The 17,689-nt window shown below is 40.3% G+C and overlaps 2 protein-coding genes across 2 annotated transcripts in view; one reads left to right on the forward strand and one right to left on the reverse strand.

Annotated features, from left to right (window-relative positions):
- LOC121385053 (homeobox protein CDX-1-like) overlaps positions 1-10,542 on the forward strand; it is a 10,586-nt gene extending 44 nt beyond the window's left edge. The window contains exons 1-3 of the mRNA XM_041515588.1: positions 1-206; positions 6,147-6,381; positions 10,130-10,542. The exon at positions 1-206 is cut by the window's left edge and continues 44 nt beyond it. Of these exons, the coding sequence (XP_041371522.1) occupies positions 1-206; positions 6,147-6,381; positions 10,130-10,277 (589 nt within the window). The 3' untranslated portion in view covers positions 10,278-10,542. The remainder of the gene's footprint in view (positions 207-6,146; positions 6,382-10,129) is intronic.
- Positions 10,543-16,784: 6,242 nt separating this feature from the next.
- LOC121385054 (atrial natriuretic peptide receptor 1-like) overlaps positions 16,785-17,689 on the reverse strand; it is a 56,254-nt gene continuing 55,349 nt past the window's right edge. The window contains exon 24 of the mRNA XM_041515590.1: positions 16,785-16,892. Coding sequence (XP_041371524.1) covers positions 16,785-16,892 — 108 coding nt within the window. The remainder of the gene's footprint in view (positions 16,893-17,689) is intronic.

Here is a 17,689-nt window from a genome sequence, read left to right on the forward strand (position 1 = left end):
GCCATCTTGGATTCCTCATCCCTCAATCCAGCCTCATTTTGGACAGTTAGCAATGACGCCCGCGATTGGTGGGTTAGCAGCTTCGGAGATGCTTATTGGACCGTATCCGCCTCTAGAACGTGCCGCATCGGAATTACAAAGCGAAAGCAAATATTCTCCTACAAACTACAATGAGATTTCCGCAGAAGACAGGGCGTCACCGTTTTGTAAGTATATATGACATTTCACCACTGTGGGCGTAGCTATAACTCTATAAAATATGACATCATTTTTTATAAAGACTGTCCTCTCTCTTTATGGCTGTCTTTTTCGCTTTCTGTCTCCTTTCTCTTTCTCTCTCAATCTCTCTCGCTTTCTGTCTTTCCCCCTCTCTTTTTCCCTTACTCTGTCTGTCTCCTCTCTCTGTCTCTCTTTCTGTCTGTATCTCTCTCTCTGTCTGTCTGTCTGTCTGTCTCTCTGTCTCTCTCTCTCTCTCTCTCTCTCTCTCTCTCTCTCTCTCTCTCTCTCTCTCTCTCTCGTGCGCGCGCGCGTTATTTCTTTATCTTCTCCTGTCTGTCTCTCCTCTGTCTCTCCCTGTATGTATGTCTGTCTGTCTCTCTGTCTGTCTCTCTCTCTGTCTGTTTCCTCTCTTTATCTCTCTCTCTGCTCACTGTTTTCTTCTCTCCATCTCATCTCTCTCTCTCTCTCTCTCTCTCTCTCTCTCTCTCTCTCTCTCTCTCTATCCCTATCTCTGCCTATCCCTATCTCTGCCTATCTATCCCTATCTATCCCTATCTCTGCCTATCTCTGCCTATCTATCCCTATCTCTGCCTATCTCTGCCTATCTCTGCATCTCTCTCTCTCTCTCTCTCTCTCTCTCTCTCTCTCTCTCTCTCTCTCTCTCTCTCTCTATATATATATATATATATATATATCCCCATCTCTCTCTGTGTCTGTCTCCTCTCTTTATCTTTGTCTCTGCTCACTGTTTCTCTCTCTCTCTCTCTCTCTCTCTCTCTCTCTCTCTCTCTCTCTCTCTCTCTCTCTCTCTCTCTCTCTATCTCTGTCTCTCTATCTATCTATGTTTCTCTTTCTCTTTCTCTGTCTGTCTGTCTCTTTGTCTCTCTCTCTCTCGTATACATAATTAATATGGATCGATTCATAAACTCATATAGGCATATTTTCTGCTGTTAGTTTGACGCATAAAACATAAATGTACGTTCGGATGCTTACTATAAGAAATTTAAGATAATTCGTCACCAACAGTATGATGCAAGAACAAACACAGCACGTAACGTCTAAAATAAAGTTCAGCTACTAGATGGTCTACTACAAAGGGAAACACAATGAATATACAAATGATGTATTTAATATTTCTTTAAAAGGTAAAGGCTTAGGATATATCTCTGTCGCTATATTTCTCCTTCCAGCCAATGCGCGGTCGGTCTAGGATCGACCCCTGTCGGTGGACCCATTGGGCTATTTCTCGTTCCAGCCAGTGCTCCACAACTGGTGTAACAAAGACCGTGGTATGTACTATCCTGTCTGTGGGATGGTGCATATATATAATCGAAAAGAGTAGCCCATGAAGTGGCGACAGCGGGTTTTCCCTCTCAATATCTGTGTGGTCCTTAACCATAAGATTGACGCCATATAACCGTAAATAAAATGTTTTGAGTGCGTCGTTAAGTAAACCACTTCTTTCCTTCCTTCCTTCCTTCCTTCCTTCCTTCCTTCCTTCCTTCCTTCCAGCCAGTGCTTCATAACAAAGGTCATATTCAAAAACACAAAGCGTCAACTGGCTGGATTCGAACCTACTGCGCCGATTCGCATTTGAGACCCACGACCTTAACCACACGGCCAACCGAATTAAAATTCAAAAGCGTCAGGGGAGGGAGGGGGGGGGGGGGAGGGGCGTAGCCCAGTAGTAAAGCGCTCGTCTGATGCCCGGTCGGTCTCGGATTAATCCCCATCGGTGGGTCATTTGGGCTATTTCTCGTCACAGTCAGTGTACTACAACTGGTATATCAAAGGCCGTGGTGTGTGCTATCCTGTCTATGGGATGGTGCATATGCTACTAATGGAAAAATGTAGCGGGTTTCCTCTGTAGCGTATTTCCTCTCTATGACTGTGACAAAATGACCACATGTGTAACATCCAATAGCTGATAATTAATAAATCAATGTGCTCTAGTGGTGTTAAAAAAAAAGCTTGCCGGTAGACACTAACTTATATAAAAGACCCCTTGCTGTTAATCGAAAAGAGTAACCCATGTAGTGGCGGTAGCGTGTTTCCTCTCTCGTTATCTTTGTGGTCCTTAATTATAATACGACCGACCTCATATGCTGAGTGCGTTATTAAACAAAACATTGGTTGTTTCCAAGACAAGAGTAGAATGTTATCAGCTCTCATTTTTTGCTCAAAAGTTTAGTGTTATATATGCACGTAAATATAGTTTCAGCTCAGCTGTTGTTTCCAAATAGTTGTGGATAAACGTAACAATGGCAAAAATTTCGGGATTGTCCCTTTAACAAAAACCCGCTATTTGTTTCCATTAGTAGCAAGGGATCTTTTATATGCGCCATGCCACAGACAAGATATCACATACCACGACCTTTGATATATCAGTCGTGGCGCACCGGTTAGAACGAGAAATGGGCCCAACTACGGGGATCAGTCCTAGACCGTACGCGCATCAGGCGAGGGCTTTACCACTGGGCTACGTCCCGCCCCTTTTAACGGTAAATACCTAATTATAGTAAACCCACGATTTCTCAGCAATTATATGTACTTAAAGTAACTTCTGTATGTACCTCGCTATCGCGTGTTTAAACGACATTGGCGAGGACTCCCTTCTTCCCGCGACTCGCCATAAAACGGAAGATTATGAGTTTAGAGATTTGTATGTTTTATTAACAGCTCATATATAATTGATACAGGCTATCAATTCCTCAGCAAATTAGAACCGCGCGTATCACGAACTTAGCGCGCGGTACATTTCCGGTTTAATACCACGCCACAATATCAATATCATCGAATCAAATGAGAATTAATGGAATGGATGGAATCTGAAATTGACAGGCGATGCAAAGGATTCTGGGTAGAAACTTGTTAGTTACTCTGTATGAGTTACCATAGTTTGATACTCAATAGCCGATGTATTTTTCGTGCTGGGGTGTCGTTAAAGGCGCAGACCCTAGTTTGAACTAGTAAAAATGGACACTATGTTTAGTTAATCTACAAACCTGTAACGCATTTAGAAAGAAGAGTCTGTGACATTAACACCGGGAAATATCCTTAAAGAATAGACTAGAACTCGAATCAATAACCTTTTTTTCTCAGACGCACGTGCCTTTTTAAAAATACGAAAAATGCATTTTGTAGTAGTAGAAACACCAGGATGACCAAAAACACTTCGGGTGTATGGAAATGGATAATCTAAACAATAAAATATAAGAAATGTTTGATTTAGTGATCACAAACGGCCCTAATAGTGAAATATGCCTTAGTGGTTAAAGACTAGAGTCTGTCCTTTTAAACATCTAATCTAATCTAATCTAATCTAATCTAGTCGGAGGATGAGATTTCGAAGCAGAATACACGTAAGCGGGTTTTTATAAAACATGTTCACTTAGAAACAAATCTTTGTATACAGGCGCAAATATACAAATATTTAAAGGAACTACACAGAATTTATGGTCATTTAAAAATATTTTCGGCAGATAAAATACATTTTTTAAAGAATTAAAATTACAATTTAGTTACATTTTCTTGCTTACAATACACATATGTTTATAATCAATTCATATATAGACATCGCGATGTTTTGCAGTATCTCAGTATCGATTTTTGTCTAAAATAATTTCGTCGAATGGGCCTTTGGCTAAATAGTGGTCGAGTATTTAAATCTCTATTAAGTGCCTGGTCTTCATGAGGACAGCCACTCCCGAGGAGATCATTTACTAGACAATACATTGATTTCATTGATTTCAACTTATTTTCGTGCTATCCAGTTAAGATTCAAGCACGCTGTTCTGGGCACACACATCAGCTATCTGAGCTGTCTGTCCAAGACGGTGGGTTAGTTGTTAGTTGTTAGTGGTTAGTGAGCGAGAAGAGGATGTAGTGGTCCTACACCCATCTACCCATTGAGTCGTTAAAACTTGTTCTGGATGGGAGCCAACACCGGGCTGCGAACCCTGTACCTACCAGCCTTTTGTCCGATGGCTTAACCACGACACCACCGAGGCCGGTTGACAATACAATGTCATCCTCCATGCACCGCGGGACGGGGCGTATCCCAGTAATAAAGCGCACGCCTGATACGCTGTCGGTCTGTGATCGATCCCTGTCGTGGGCCCATTGAGTTATTATTTTGTCCCAGCCAGTGCACCACGACTGGTATATCAAACGCCCCTGTATGTGGTATTCTGTTCGTGGGATGGTGGATATAAAAGACCCCATGCTACTAATGAAAGAAAAATAATGTAGCGGATTTCCTCTTTAAGGCTATATGTCAGAATTACCAATTAAATGTTTCACATCCTATAGCCGATGATTAATAAATCAATGTGATCTAGTGGTGTCGTTATACAAAGCAAACTTTAACTCATGCACCGCTCAAAAGAAGACTGCCTCTCCCATACTAGTTTACTGAATCAAAACTAGCACGGGACGGAGCTCATTGGCATCAACACAGCTGTGATGACATGCACTCATGAATCACTGTCAAAACAGTGATAATATCTGCTGTGTGAGGTTCTTTATATCCAAAACGATGTAAGGTCCACATTAACCTTGTTTTTATTATTAGCATTTCAGTTTGTACAATGAATGCAGCTGTGTTAACAGAATTAGGAAGATTGCCTCTACGTGTAGTACGTAAAGTAAGAATTGTTAAATATTGGTTGAAGCTTTTAGAGACGAAGAATTGTATCTTGAAATCAATATATGATGATATGTTAGAAAGTCAGGAATCTTTTAACTGGCTACACCATGTAAAACATTTATTATTTTCTTTAGGATTTGGAGATGTATGGTTTAATCAGCAAGTTGATAATCATGTACTATTTATAAAAAGAGTTAACATGCGCATCACTGAAATAGACAAATTGTTGAACAATTCACCAAAATGTAATATTTTAAGGTATTTAACAGATACTTTTTGTTTACAATATTATCTGAGGATATCATTACCTATTTGTTATTCATCTCTTATCACAAAATTTCGTGTTTCATCGCACCAATTACTCATTGAACAAGAAAGGTACTGTGGAAATGAACGATCACAGAGAAAATGTCGTATGTGTAATCTGGATAACACTGAAGATGAATTTCATTTTATTTTAATATGTCCATTGTATTTGCATATTCGCGTATTGTATGTAAAAATAATATTACTGGTTAAGACCGTCTGTTTTTAAATTAATACAATTACTGTCTGTTCAGAATAGAAAACAACTTTGTAACCTTAGAAAATATTTAAAATATGCATTACATTTAGGATCGCAACATATATAACTGTCCATCCTCCAAATACACATCCACTTGTTTATGTTTATGCTGATGATTGTTTATATATGACTTATACTAGTGTATATACTTGTATGCTTATGAGCCACACGGCTTAAAGTAAATAAACTACTACTACTACTACTACTACATCAACGACTAGTATATAAGTAGACGTGGCATGTGCTGTCCTGTTTATGGGAAACTGAATATAAAAGATCCCTTTTTGCTAATGGAAAAATATATCGGGTTTTCTCTAAGAAGGGCGGCATTTAGCTCAGTCGGTTGAGTGCTCGCTTGGGGTGCTTGCATCGCAGGATCGAACCATCTCGGTGGATCCATTCAGTATTCAGCTCTTTTTTCTTTTTTCTTGTTTCAACCAGTGCACCACAACAAAGGCCATGGTATGTGCTTTCTTGTCTGTGGGATGGTGCATATAAAAGAACCCTTGCTACTAATGGAACAATTGTAAAGGGTTCTTCTGTAAGACTGTATGTCAAATTTTACCAAATGTTTGACATCCAATAGTCGATGATTAATAAATCAATGGGCTCCAGTGGTGTCGTTAAGCAAAAAAACACAAAACTTTATGTATTTCAATTTGTTTATAAATACCGGCGAAAACGACGTCATTAATAGTAAATAATTCCTTTCAGTTCCGCGGAGGAAGAGGCGGGAGCAGCGCGCAAGAAGACAAAGGACTACTTTCAGCAGCGAGCAGACGATACGTCTCGAGATGGAGTACAGCCAGGCGGAGTACGTGACGCGGACTCGGCGCGTGGAGCTCGCGCAGCTGCTGACCTTGACCGAGACGCAAATCAAGATTTGGTACCAGAATAGAAGGGCAAAGGACAAACGAATCGAGAAGGCGCATTTAGATCAACAAATGCGGTAAGATGGTCAAAACCAGTCATTTAAAGGCGAGGTCGCACGGCAATAACTGTCCTGTCCTGACCAAGGCCGGCATTTGTGTGCCCAGGAAAGGCGTGCGCTACAACAGCTTGCTCTGAATGTGCACGTAAAGCCCTATGACCTGACCGGATCTGACCTGTAATAACTGTCCCTGTCATGGACAGAAGTCTCTGGCGAAGTCAGAGGTTGAGCCCAGGACAGGCGTGCTTGAACAATTCTCAGATGAAAGCACCCACACGCAATAACTGTTGTTTAAGGCTGCTAGATACTGGGTTCGTACCCCGGCACAAGCTTCTACCTAGAGCGAGTTTAACAACACTGGCTTCTCGCTGTGAAAATGGCGGGACGTAGCCCAGTGGTAAAGCGCTTACTCGATGCGCGGTCGGTGTGGGATCGATCCCCGTCGGTGTGCCCATTGAGCTATTTTCGTTCCAGCCAGTGCACCACGGATGGTATATCAAAGGCCATGGTATGTACTACCCTGTCTGTGGGATGGTGCATATAAAAGATCCCATGCTGCTGATCGAAAAGAGTAGCCCATGAAGTGGCGACAGCGGGTTTCCTCCCTCAATAGATCCCTTGCTGCTAATCGGAAAAGGTTTCCCGTGAGGTGGTTACAGCGGGTTTCCTCTCTCAATATCTGTGTGGTCCTTAACCACATGTCTGACGCCATATAACCGTAAATAAAATGTGTTGAGTGCGTCGTTAAATAAAACATGTCCTTCCTTCTTCAAAGCTGTCTACCATAAAAATTATTACAGTCAAACAGCCTGTGCGGGTAAATTTCCGGATTATTGGAAATAACTGTGATCTGTTACATATGGGACTAAGACAATTCTTGATTACCTCCCCTGCAACTTTGTTTTACTACTGTTCAAGCGAAGTATCGAAATCCAGTCCCGCAGGCCATTATCAAGTGTTACTACATTTCATCTGTCCCAGATCGGGCCCCTGGCTTTCAAGAGACGGACCCGGGACAGACATGCTCGAAACCTCAGTGGTATATGAGCATGTTAAAGTTCACCGCACCGCACCGCACCGCACCGCACCGCACCGCTACATTACATTTCATTTCAACTTATTTTCGTGCTTATATCCAATTTAGTTTAACTCAAATGACATTTAGGCCCAAAATATCATGGTTCGACACAATATCACTAGGTATGGCCGCACTGCATTATTTCTGGTATAGTTGGCACTATAATAGCTGTTGCGGCCAACCGGCCTCGGACTACAGGCTGGTGGGTACAGGGTTCGCAGCCAAGTACCGGCTCCAACCCAGAGCGAGTTCTTAAGGGCTCAATGGGTAGGTGTAAGGCCACTACACCCTTTTCTCTTTCACTAACCACTAATCAACTAACAACTAACCCACTATCCTGGACAGACAGCCCAGATAGCTGACGTGTGTGCCCAGAACAGCGTGCTTGAACCTTAATTGAATATAAGCACGAAAATAAGTTGAAATGAATATTGCGGTCAATTAAAACAAAAATGCTGATGCACAAGGCCAAAATCGATGCACACGTTTATCAGAGACCAGCTATATAATATATATATATATATATATATATATATATATATATATATATATATATATATATATATATATATATATATATATATGTGTGTGTGTGTGTGTGACGGAACATGCTCTTATATGTTCGCCTGTGGCGATGTTAATTGTTTTAGAGGGCCGTGTGCAGCTTGGTTACGTAATACCCCCGCGCGACGTGGTAGAGCTGCGTCCCAATATGCACTTAGACCAGATGTGGAGGCCATGTGGCCAGTAGTTACGTAATACCTCCGGTAGTGCGGTTTACGACCGGGGTATTTCTAGCGAACTGGCGACAGTAAGTCTGGCCATCTAAGAATATATACCGTCTCTGGGAGTTGTGAAAATATGACATGATAGGTGAGGTAACGCGTTGTGCCCCCAGGCGATATTCGCTGTCACTGAGATTTTTGAATAAATAGATAGGATTTTAGATATATCGGGGAGAAACATTGGAAGGCTCCCGGGGAACGTTGTCCGTCTGGACTGGTAAATATATTTTTCTGCTCTGTTGTATAACCTTGATGTGATTGATGTGACTTTAAATATTTTAATACTGTATTATACCAATATTATTTAGACAGTGTCTCCGGTAATCTGACGAAGTAAATAGTAGGCTTCACTGTTCTACTATTTTTATACGAGTATTTGGTAAGATAAAGCTTAGCCAGTCATCCTAGAGGACCTAGGTAAACTGTAGGTTATTGTCTTTATTGTGATATGTACCAGTATTAATTCTGTATTACAAGGTTACTGAATGAGTAGTTAAGAGTTAATTAAAAATTAACCAGTTAGGAATAGAGTTGTAATTCCTTTATTAATTAAGTTCCCCTGGCAGCGTTTCTCAATTATCACACGTGTGTGTGTTGTATCACGGTGAAGTGATTAGAATATTGTGTAAACTAGACACCTAGTGATTAACTAATTAAGTGATTAGCTCTGGGTTGTTATTATATTGTTGTTGTTAATTAACTACTGCGGCAAGTACATTTGTCAGCGTAGTGTTAATACAGATTCCAAAGTGTATTGTGTTTTGTTGTGTTTTCTAGTGAACTAAACGTGCTATATTAACTATATTTATATAAGATCTTATCTGATTATACCTAGAGCCGAGCCACTCGGGTATTAGACTGCCCGATACAGAGAGATCTAATAGATATACAGTTAGGAAAGATATTTGGATAATCGTGTTTTATTCAGTTACGGGTATTATCAGGATTCCCGTAACAATATACACACACACACACACACACACACACACACACACACACACACACACACACACACACACACACACACACACACACATGTATATCCAAACCTATTCGTAGCTGCCACACCTTTTTTTTTTATTAGATCGACCGTTCCAAATTGCGCCTAATGTCCTTCATCAAAAGTGCGCACCATTTTCTCTACAGCTTAAATCCTACGGGACTCCAAATTCCATAGCACCATAACACCCACACCCGCCTGTTATCGACTACGGTCGGGCTGCTGGTGCTCCCTTGCACCTGCCAGTGCAGGCGGTCTCTCCTCCTACCCTCCCCCCTCCACCTCTTGTCCTGGGCAGAGAAACCGACTGAGGCCGGTACCTGTGCCCAGGACAGGCGTGCGCTACAATAGCTTGTTCTGAATGTGCACGTTAAACAATTAGTCCGGTCCAGTCCAAATGAGGCTAGATAGTGGTAACTGTTTGTTAAATGTACAATTCTACATGTATTGTTATCGACACTTTAATAAACACACCGGCCTCGGTGGCGTCGTGGTTAGGCCATCGGTCCACAGGCTGGTAGGTACTGGGTTCGGATCCCAGTCGAGGCATGGGATTTTTAATCCAGATACCGACTCCAAACCCTGAGTGAGTGCTCCGCAAGGCTCAATGGGTAGATATAAACCACTTGCACCGACCAGTGATCCATAACTGGTTCAACAAAGGCCATGGTTTGTGCTATCCTGCCTGTGGGAAGCGCAAATAAAAAATCCCTTGCTGCCTGTCGTAAAAGAGTAGCCTATGTGGCGACAGCGGGTTTTCTCTAAAAATAAACAGTGTCAGAATGACCATATGTTTGACGTCCAATAGCCGATGATAAGATAAAAAAATCAATGTGTTCTAGTGACGTCGTTAAATAAAACAAACTTTACTTTATTAACCTGGGTTTTTTTTGTTTTTTTCAGCTACGCTGCAGGATATCCTACTATTGGATGCGCATCCGACTGGAGACTAAACGGATGTATGTACCAGTCAAATATTGGGTGGGATCCGTGGATCTCCAGACAGCCTATTAAAACTCCCGTAACAAAAGACAGCCAAGTCGAAAAATAAAAGAAAAAGAAAGAAAAAAAGAAAAGAAAAGAGAAAACAACCCCAGAAAAAGCGGAAGGAGAAAAAATCCCCCCAAACTAACAACGGCAAACGCGTGTGCAGGGGGAAGGTTTCGGGGATCCAAACCCTTCCCTACTCAAACATGACTCAATACCCCCTATACATTTCGGTCGCCACAGTCTAAGCCCCTCCCCCGCTAAAATGCATGCACACGCGCCTGAACTGAAAAAAATACGTGTAACTGACTGACGATTGATTAATCAACTTTTTTGGAAAAATGAACGAGCTACTCAATTAAAGGGACATTCCTGAGTTTGCTGCATTGTAAGATGTTTCCGACTAATAAACTATTTGTAAATAAAGTATATTTGTAAGAAGCCCAAACTGGATTTTGTCTTCAAATAATTTTGTACGTACGAAAAATATATACTTTAGAAAATAAAATGAAATTTAACCTAGTACAAATATTAGAACGATCAGAAACACGTTAATATACAGCCACTAATATTATATGCAGAAAAATATATTTGATATATAATTACAATCGTTAAAAAGTCTCCGTTAGTTTAATAACAGCTTAAAACTTGCAGCAAACTCAGGAATGTCCGTTTAATGAATCATGTGGATTTCACACGTTTCATTCTTTTTATTAAAGCATTTTAAAACTAGGCTGTTTTAACGTTTAAAAACTAATTATTTGGGAATTCAGTATTTTCGATTCCCGCTAATACATCGGGGCTGTCAGAGTGGCTTAACCACGATATCACAGCGGCCGGTGATGAAGATATTCCTACCTATAGCTTATTTAAAGATAATTAATTTTGGGGTTGGGTTGGGTTGGGGCGGGGCGGGGCGGGGCGGGGCGGGGCGGGGCGGGGCGGGACAGACGGGACAGTCAAGTTTCATATAAAGTTAAAGTTTGTTTAGTTTAACAATACCACTAGAGCACATTAATTAATTAATCATCGGCTATTGGATGTCAAACATTTGGTAATTCTGACACGTAGTCATCAGAGAAAACCAGCTACATTTTTTTCCATTAGCAGCAAGGGATCTTTTATATGCACTTTCCCACAGACAGGAAAACACATACCACGTCCGTTGATATGCCAGTCGTGGTGCACTGGCTGGAACGAGAAATAGCCCAATAGTACCACCGACGGGGATCGATCCCAGACAGACTGCGCACCACGTGAGCACTTTACCACAAGTCTACGTCCCGCCGCAGTTTCATGTAGACTCAATCAACTGTCCTGTCTCATTTTGGAGAATGTCTTTGTGGAGATTTTTATTTGAAATAAATTACATCATTTTAACTAATATTGCATTTTGTCACTAGGTGTGTTTACCTTTACAACAATTGCTGTCAATGAATGGTGGATCTTTCATTTCAGGCAATGTGTCAAGAAATTACATTTAAAAGTCAGGCAATGTGTATATTGCCTGAAATATTTAGGTAATATACAGATTGCCTGAGTGAATCAGTTACTTTACAGATTGCCTGAAATTTTCAGGCATTCTACAGATTGCCTGGTTTTACACATTGACTGTAACATATACACAAGCTAATGTGTACCTATTTGAACAAAATTATAATGGTGACTGTCTATGCCGGGACGTAGACCACTGGTAAAGCGCTCGTTTCGGGCGCGGTCGGTTTGGGATCGATCCTCGTCGGTGGGCCCAGTGGGCTATATTTCAATCCAGTCAGTGCACCTGTACTATCCTGTCTGTGGGATGGTGCATATAAAAGATCCCTTGCTACTAATGGAAAAATGTAGCGGGTTTCTTCTCTATGACTATATGTCAAAATTACCAAATGTTTGACATCCAGTAGCCGATGATTTATAATCAGTGTTCTAGTGGTGTCGTTAACCAAAACAAACTTATTGATTACTGCCTATTTGTTTTAGTCATTTGGTAATTTCCTAATCAAGAAACACACACTATTTGTGCCAAGTTTTTTTTTTCCATGTTTGTTCTTAAATTACACAAAAGAAAACAACCAAAATCTTTACAGACTGATTTGTCATTTTTATTAAAGTTACACGTGACATTAGAACATTTTGTATTCATTGAACATTTCCTAAAGCCGACGCCACACGATACGAGTGTTTTGTACGATAACAGCCGTCTGTAAAACATGATCATAACGTTGTCACAATCGGCTAATGTCATACGAAGCATTCATCCGCAAACTGTGTGAGCCGTTCATATGTTTGCGGATAATATATATATATATATATATATTTTTTCATACCCCGATGAATATAACATAAATAACATACAATCGTCATACAGGTGATTAAATTTAAAACCTGCATATAAATAATTACACTAAACGTTCATATTTTATTTTATGAACAATAATGCTCAATAAGACAACGTACCAATATAAAGTGACGTCATCAGATATGAAGTTCTCCAACAACATTATTTTTATTTTCATAAAAAAAAAAAGAAAAAAAAAGAAGAAACTCGTGTTGCTGCGGATGGACCAATCGGATGGCTTTAAATTGTAATGAATATAAGGGAAATTTAATTATACAATTCCAAAACTGGTAATAGTCTCGTATAAAAACATATGATAAAGTTTTAAATCCATACCAACTGCCATAATAAAAAAATTTCTCACAATTTTGTTTTTATGTAAGTAATAATAATAATAACTATTAAAGGTATATTGTCACGGACCACTGACCTATTACATGGCCTAACAAAGTATTACTTAAATAAATAAATAAATAAATATATATATATATATATATATATATATATATATATATATATATATATTGATTTTGATTTGTCCCTAAATGTACTTTATTCAACCATTTACGTAACCACCATACTCCACTTATTAATGATAAACTAACAAGCAAAAGAAACTTATCACCTTGTTCAGTAGTCCATAAAGAAAAAACAAGACAAATGTGATCTATATGATGATTATTTTACTGAAAGGAATCATTTTCCAGGTAGTACTATACCAAATAACTTCCGGCTGGGTCAAAGTTCGAGGTGCACCCAACTTTTGATAGAGAAGTGAACACCACAAGTCCTGTGATTGGTTATAAATGTGAGTGTGTTGGTTGTAAAAAATAATAGTTTCATCTGGGTAAAATAAATGTGCAATTTTATTTCATCTAGTACCAATGTGTCAAGTAGCCTTGTGCTTGAAACATGTATGGGGTACCTGTAAAAAAAAGTACTCGAATTTTGTGCGAAACTAGGGTAGTCATAGACGCTACCCGTTATCTCAGAAACGAGCAGCTTGACCCCCATTTTTTTCTGATTCACTTTAAGTGTAAGGGGTGGTAGTATTTATATCCGTGGCGTTTATGTCGGTTGATACGTTGCAGGTAGGAGTTTTAGCCGCATATGTTACTATTGTCGTCTATGGGATTTGATTTGGTAGTATACACCCTCCAATGTCTTTACAAAAAGCATTGCCATATCGATAGTGCACTTGCCATAAGGCCGAGCGAAAGAGACATGGGGTCAAAATTAATAATTACACAATCAGAGTCCCTTCAAAAGGTGCTTCTAAAGTCAAATCACGGGACAAGACATGTCCTCAGTAGCGTGTGTGACCACCCCTTACACCAATACACGCCAAAACACGTCTCCTCATGGATGTCAGTCCACGGATGACGTCAGCAGGAATTCTGCGCCAAACATCCAACAAAACCTGTTCAAGCTGCTGTCGATTTGCTGGGGGAGGTACGCGTTGTGTCAACTGTCGATCAAGATGATCCCAGAGATGCTCTATGGGATTCATGTCTGGAGAACATGATGGCCAAGACAATACGTTGACGTTAACGTTGTTGAGATAATCCTGAACAAGTCTGGCTGTATGAGGTCGTGCATTGTCATGCTGCAAAAGGGTACCCCTAGGCTGCTGACGCAAGAATGGCACAACAACAGGTCGCAACACTTCATCCCTGTATCTTTGACCAGTCAGATATCCACGGATGATGAGAAGCCTTGTTGTCCGTTGACCGCAAATACCGCCCCATACCATGATGCCGCCTCCACCAAAAGGGTGCACATCTTGGATGCAGTTCGGCGCCAGTCGCTCTCCCCTACGTCAATAAACACGAACTCACCATCATTTCGAAACATGTTGAAGCGACTTTCATCCGTGAACAGCACCCTTTCCCAATCACGCCGCTGCCACCAACGTACAGTTCGTGCCCATTGTAATCTGCGTTGACGGTGACGAGGGGTCAAGGCCATTCCACGGAAGGGGCGGAAAGCTCTGATACCAGCCCTGCGAAGTGGTAAGACTGTTCGTCTGCTGATGGTGTGTCCCAGTGCCGTCGCCGCCGTTGACATCACCGTCACGAATCGGTTCCGCAGATGGATTGTCCGGATGTAGCGGTTTTCAGCTGGCGTTGTGACCCTTGGTCTTCCCGATCTTGCACAGTCTTGTGCCTGGCCTGTCTGCTGATAACGGCTCAACAAGTTGCTGATGGCGGCTTGACTGCAGTTGAAGGTTCTTGCAATCTGCCGTTGAGAGGCCCCCATATCGGCCATACCGATAGCTCTGTTGCGTTCTGCTAGGGCAAGTCTCGGCATCTCTCTGATGTTCTTTTTGATACTGCTTCCTTGCTTTGTCCCACACCGGTATTTATGCAACAATCATGCACGAGCATTTTTAACAAATTTAAATTATGCTGTTTTTCACATTTTTCATGACTGCACGAAATTCACTAAATCCGGAAACAGTGACTTTTCGGAAACACAGTGTGTTTTGGCGAATGTTTTCTCATTACTTTCAAACTTATTGCAGTATCTTTAATTCAGATAAACTTATTTTAAAAGTGATAAGTTTATTTTGCCTGTTAGTGTATTTTGTAAAAACAATTGAATTATGGCAATGGTCCATAATTCAAAACCTAACATTCCTGAGAGGGTTGACATGGGATTTCACTGCATCATGGTGTAGTTAAAGTGATGCAATAGCCATTTTGGTCTGTAAAAATTAATGTAATTGTGATTTATTATTCATTTTTTTTAGAAATAAGGTCTTTAAATCTATGACAGTATGCCTTTAACCATCAAAGTTTATAGATTAAAACTCGCAAACTGTCTGAATCGGTGATGTCACACACAAGTTTGCAGATGATGTTTTTTTTTTCATACCCAGATGAACATAAAAGAAGAAACAGCCAATCCTTATAATTAAATTTGAAGCATACTTACTAATTATAAACAATAAAAGTTGAAGTATTGTTTTGTTTCTTACACAATAACGCTCAATAAGACAAAATGTCGTTGTGAAGTGACGTCATCTGATACGACGTTCCCCGACAACGTTATTTTTACATTCATCGAGAAATGAACAAACGAGCTTTGCTACGGCTGGACCAATGGGATGACGTTAAATTATAATGAATGTAACGGAAAGGGGAACGTCATATCTGATGACGTCATTTTATATGGGCAAGTTGTCTTATGTACCAACAATAATTCAAAATAAATTATGAAGTTTGAGTGTTATTATTAGCTAGTATAATTCGAATTTAATTATATGTACATGTATTGTCTTGTTATTTCTTTTACATTCATCTGGGTATTAAAAAAAAAATCATCCGCAAACTTATGTGAGAACGGCTTCGCCGATTCATACAGTTTGCGGATGAAGTTTATTTGTTCTTAGCCCCGATGAACGTAAAAGAAATAACAGACAATCCTTAAATTAATACAACTAATTATGTTTTTAATACAAGCCTGAAATTTTGTTATATATGCAGCCACCCTTGCAATGTTACCAAATGCAATACACTAAAAATCGAATTGCGCGTGATTTACCTTTGCTGTTCAATTAGTTATTTTCAAATATGTATTAAAAAAAAAGAATTAACCTATGCAATTAGTTGGTAAAAGAACCTTTTTTATTTTACACTGAAATCCTATTCGAGTTGCTAATGAACTTAAAACTTCATCTTAATATTTTTAATTTTTTTTTTAACTATATTCATTATTTTTTATACAAATTTTAACTATACATGCCCAATTCATCGATTCCTTGTTAACATGATTCAGCTTCAAACTCCATAGGAGGACTGCCATATAAAGCGTGCGCCAGTACATATGCCAAAAACCGTTCTACATCTTTTGTAGACAAAGATACGTCACGCGCGGAATCGGGGGGGGGGGGGGGGGGGGGGGGGCGGAGGGTCGAGGGAGTCTGGAAACCCGCCTGCTTCTCATTCGAACCCCAGCCCCTACACAAAAATGCATTCACCACTAATATACCATTCCATTTAAGTAACTGCTTGTAAACGCCCTCCACTGCCAAAAAAATCTGGATCCGCGCCTTGATGATGGATGTACATAGAATAGTATGTCACGCCAGTAACTGTAAGTATATATTTCACCAAAATACTGCTTGACTTATATTTTGCCGGCGAAGTGTACATAAACAATGTTGTAGATACAGGTGAGTCGTCATACAAGGTTAATATTTCGACCCCATCTAAAAAAAAACCCATTTCTATCTCACTGAAATCTGTGCTCACTGATAGACGAATTAATTTCGCAGGCTGGTATGTTGTCCACAAAATCGTCTTTTCCCACCAGAAAATATGTCATGACTGTACCTTTTCCCTGTAATAAAAACAAAACAACAAACATCCGAGTTTGAGATTATTAGGCCCTACATGATTGATTGATTGAAACATATTGTATAGCTTTTTAAAAGAACAACTGGATAAGGCACAAGTTATACATTTAACTAGGTATTCTTTATCAACATTATACTTTAGCAGACACGTAAGAACGATGTCTGGAGGGGGTGAGGTGGGGTGGTGGGTGGGGTAACAGTCTACTAGACGGGAGGGGACATTAGCCTTATTTTTATCTTTATTTATGTCGCGTCTGACAAAGACGTTTTCATAACCGTTACTTCTCAGAGCCTCAGGTACGCGCTTTTTTAGAATTATGAAAAACGTCCTGCCACACACCTCGTCTAGAATAACTTTACCACTAGACTACGTCCTGCAACACCCTCGTCTAGAATAACTTTACCACTGGGCTACGTCCTGCAACACCCTCGTCTAGAATAACTTTACCACTGGACTACGTCCTGCAACACCCTCGTCTAGAATAACTTTACCACTGGACTACGTCCTGCAACACCCTCGTCTAGAACAACTTTACCACTAGGCTACGTCCTGCAACACCCTCGACTAGAATAACTTTACCACTAGGCTACGTCCTGCAACACCCTCGTCTAGAATAACTTTACCACTAGGCTACGTCCTGCAACACCCTCGTCTAGAATAACTTTACCACTAGGCTACGTCCTGCCACACCCTCGTCTAGAATAACTTTACCACTAGGCTACGTCCTGCCACACCCTCGTCTAGAATAACTTGACCACTAGGCTACGTCCTGCCACACCC

This window comes from Gigantopelta aegis, chromosome 11, assembly GCF_016097555.1.
Source record: "Gigantopelta aegis isolate Gae_Host chromosome 11, Gae_host_genome, whole genome shotgun sequence".
Classification (NCBI taxonomy): Eukaryota; Metazoa; Mollusca; class Gastropoda; order Neomphalida; family Peltospiridae; genus Gigantopelta; species Gigantopelta aegis.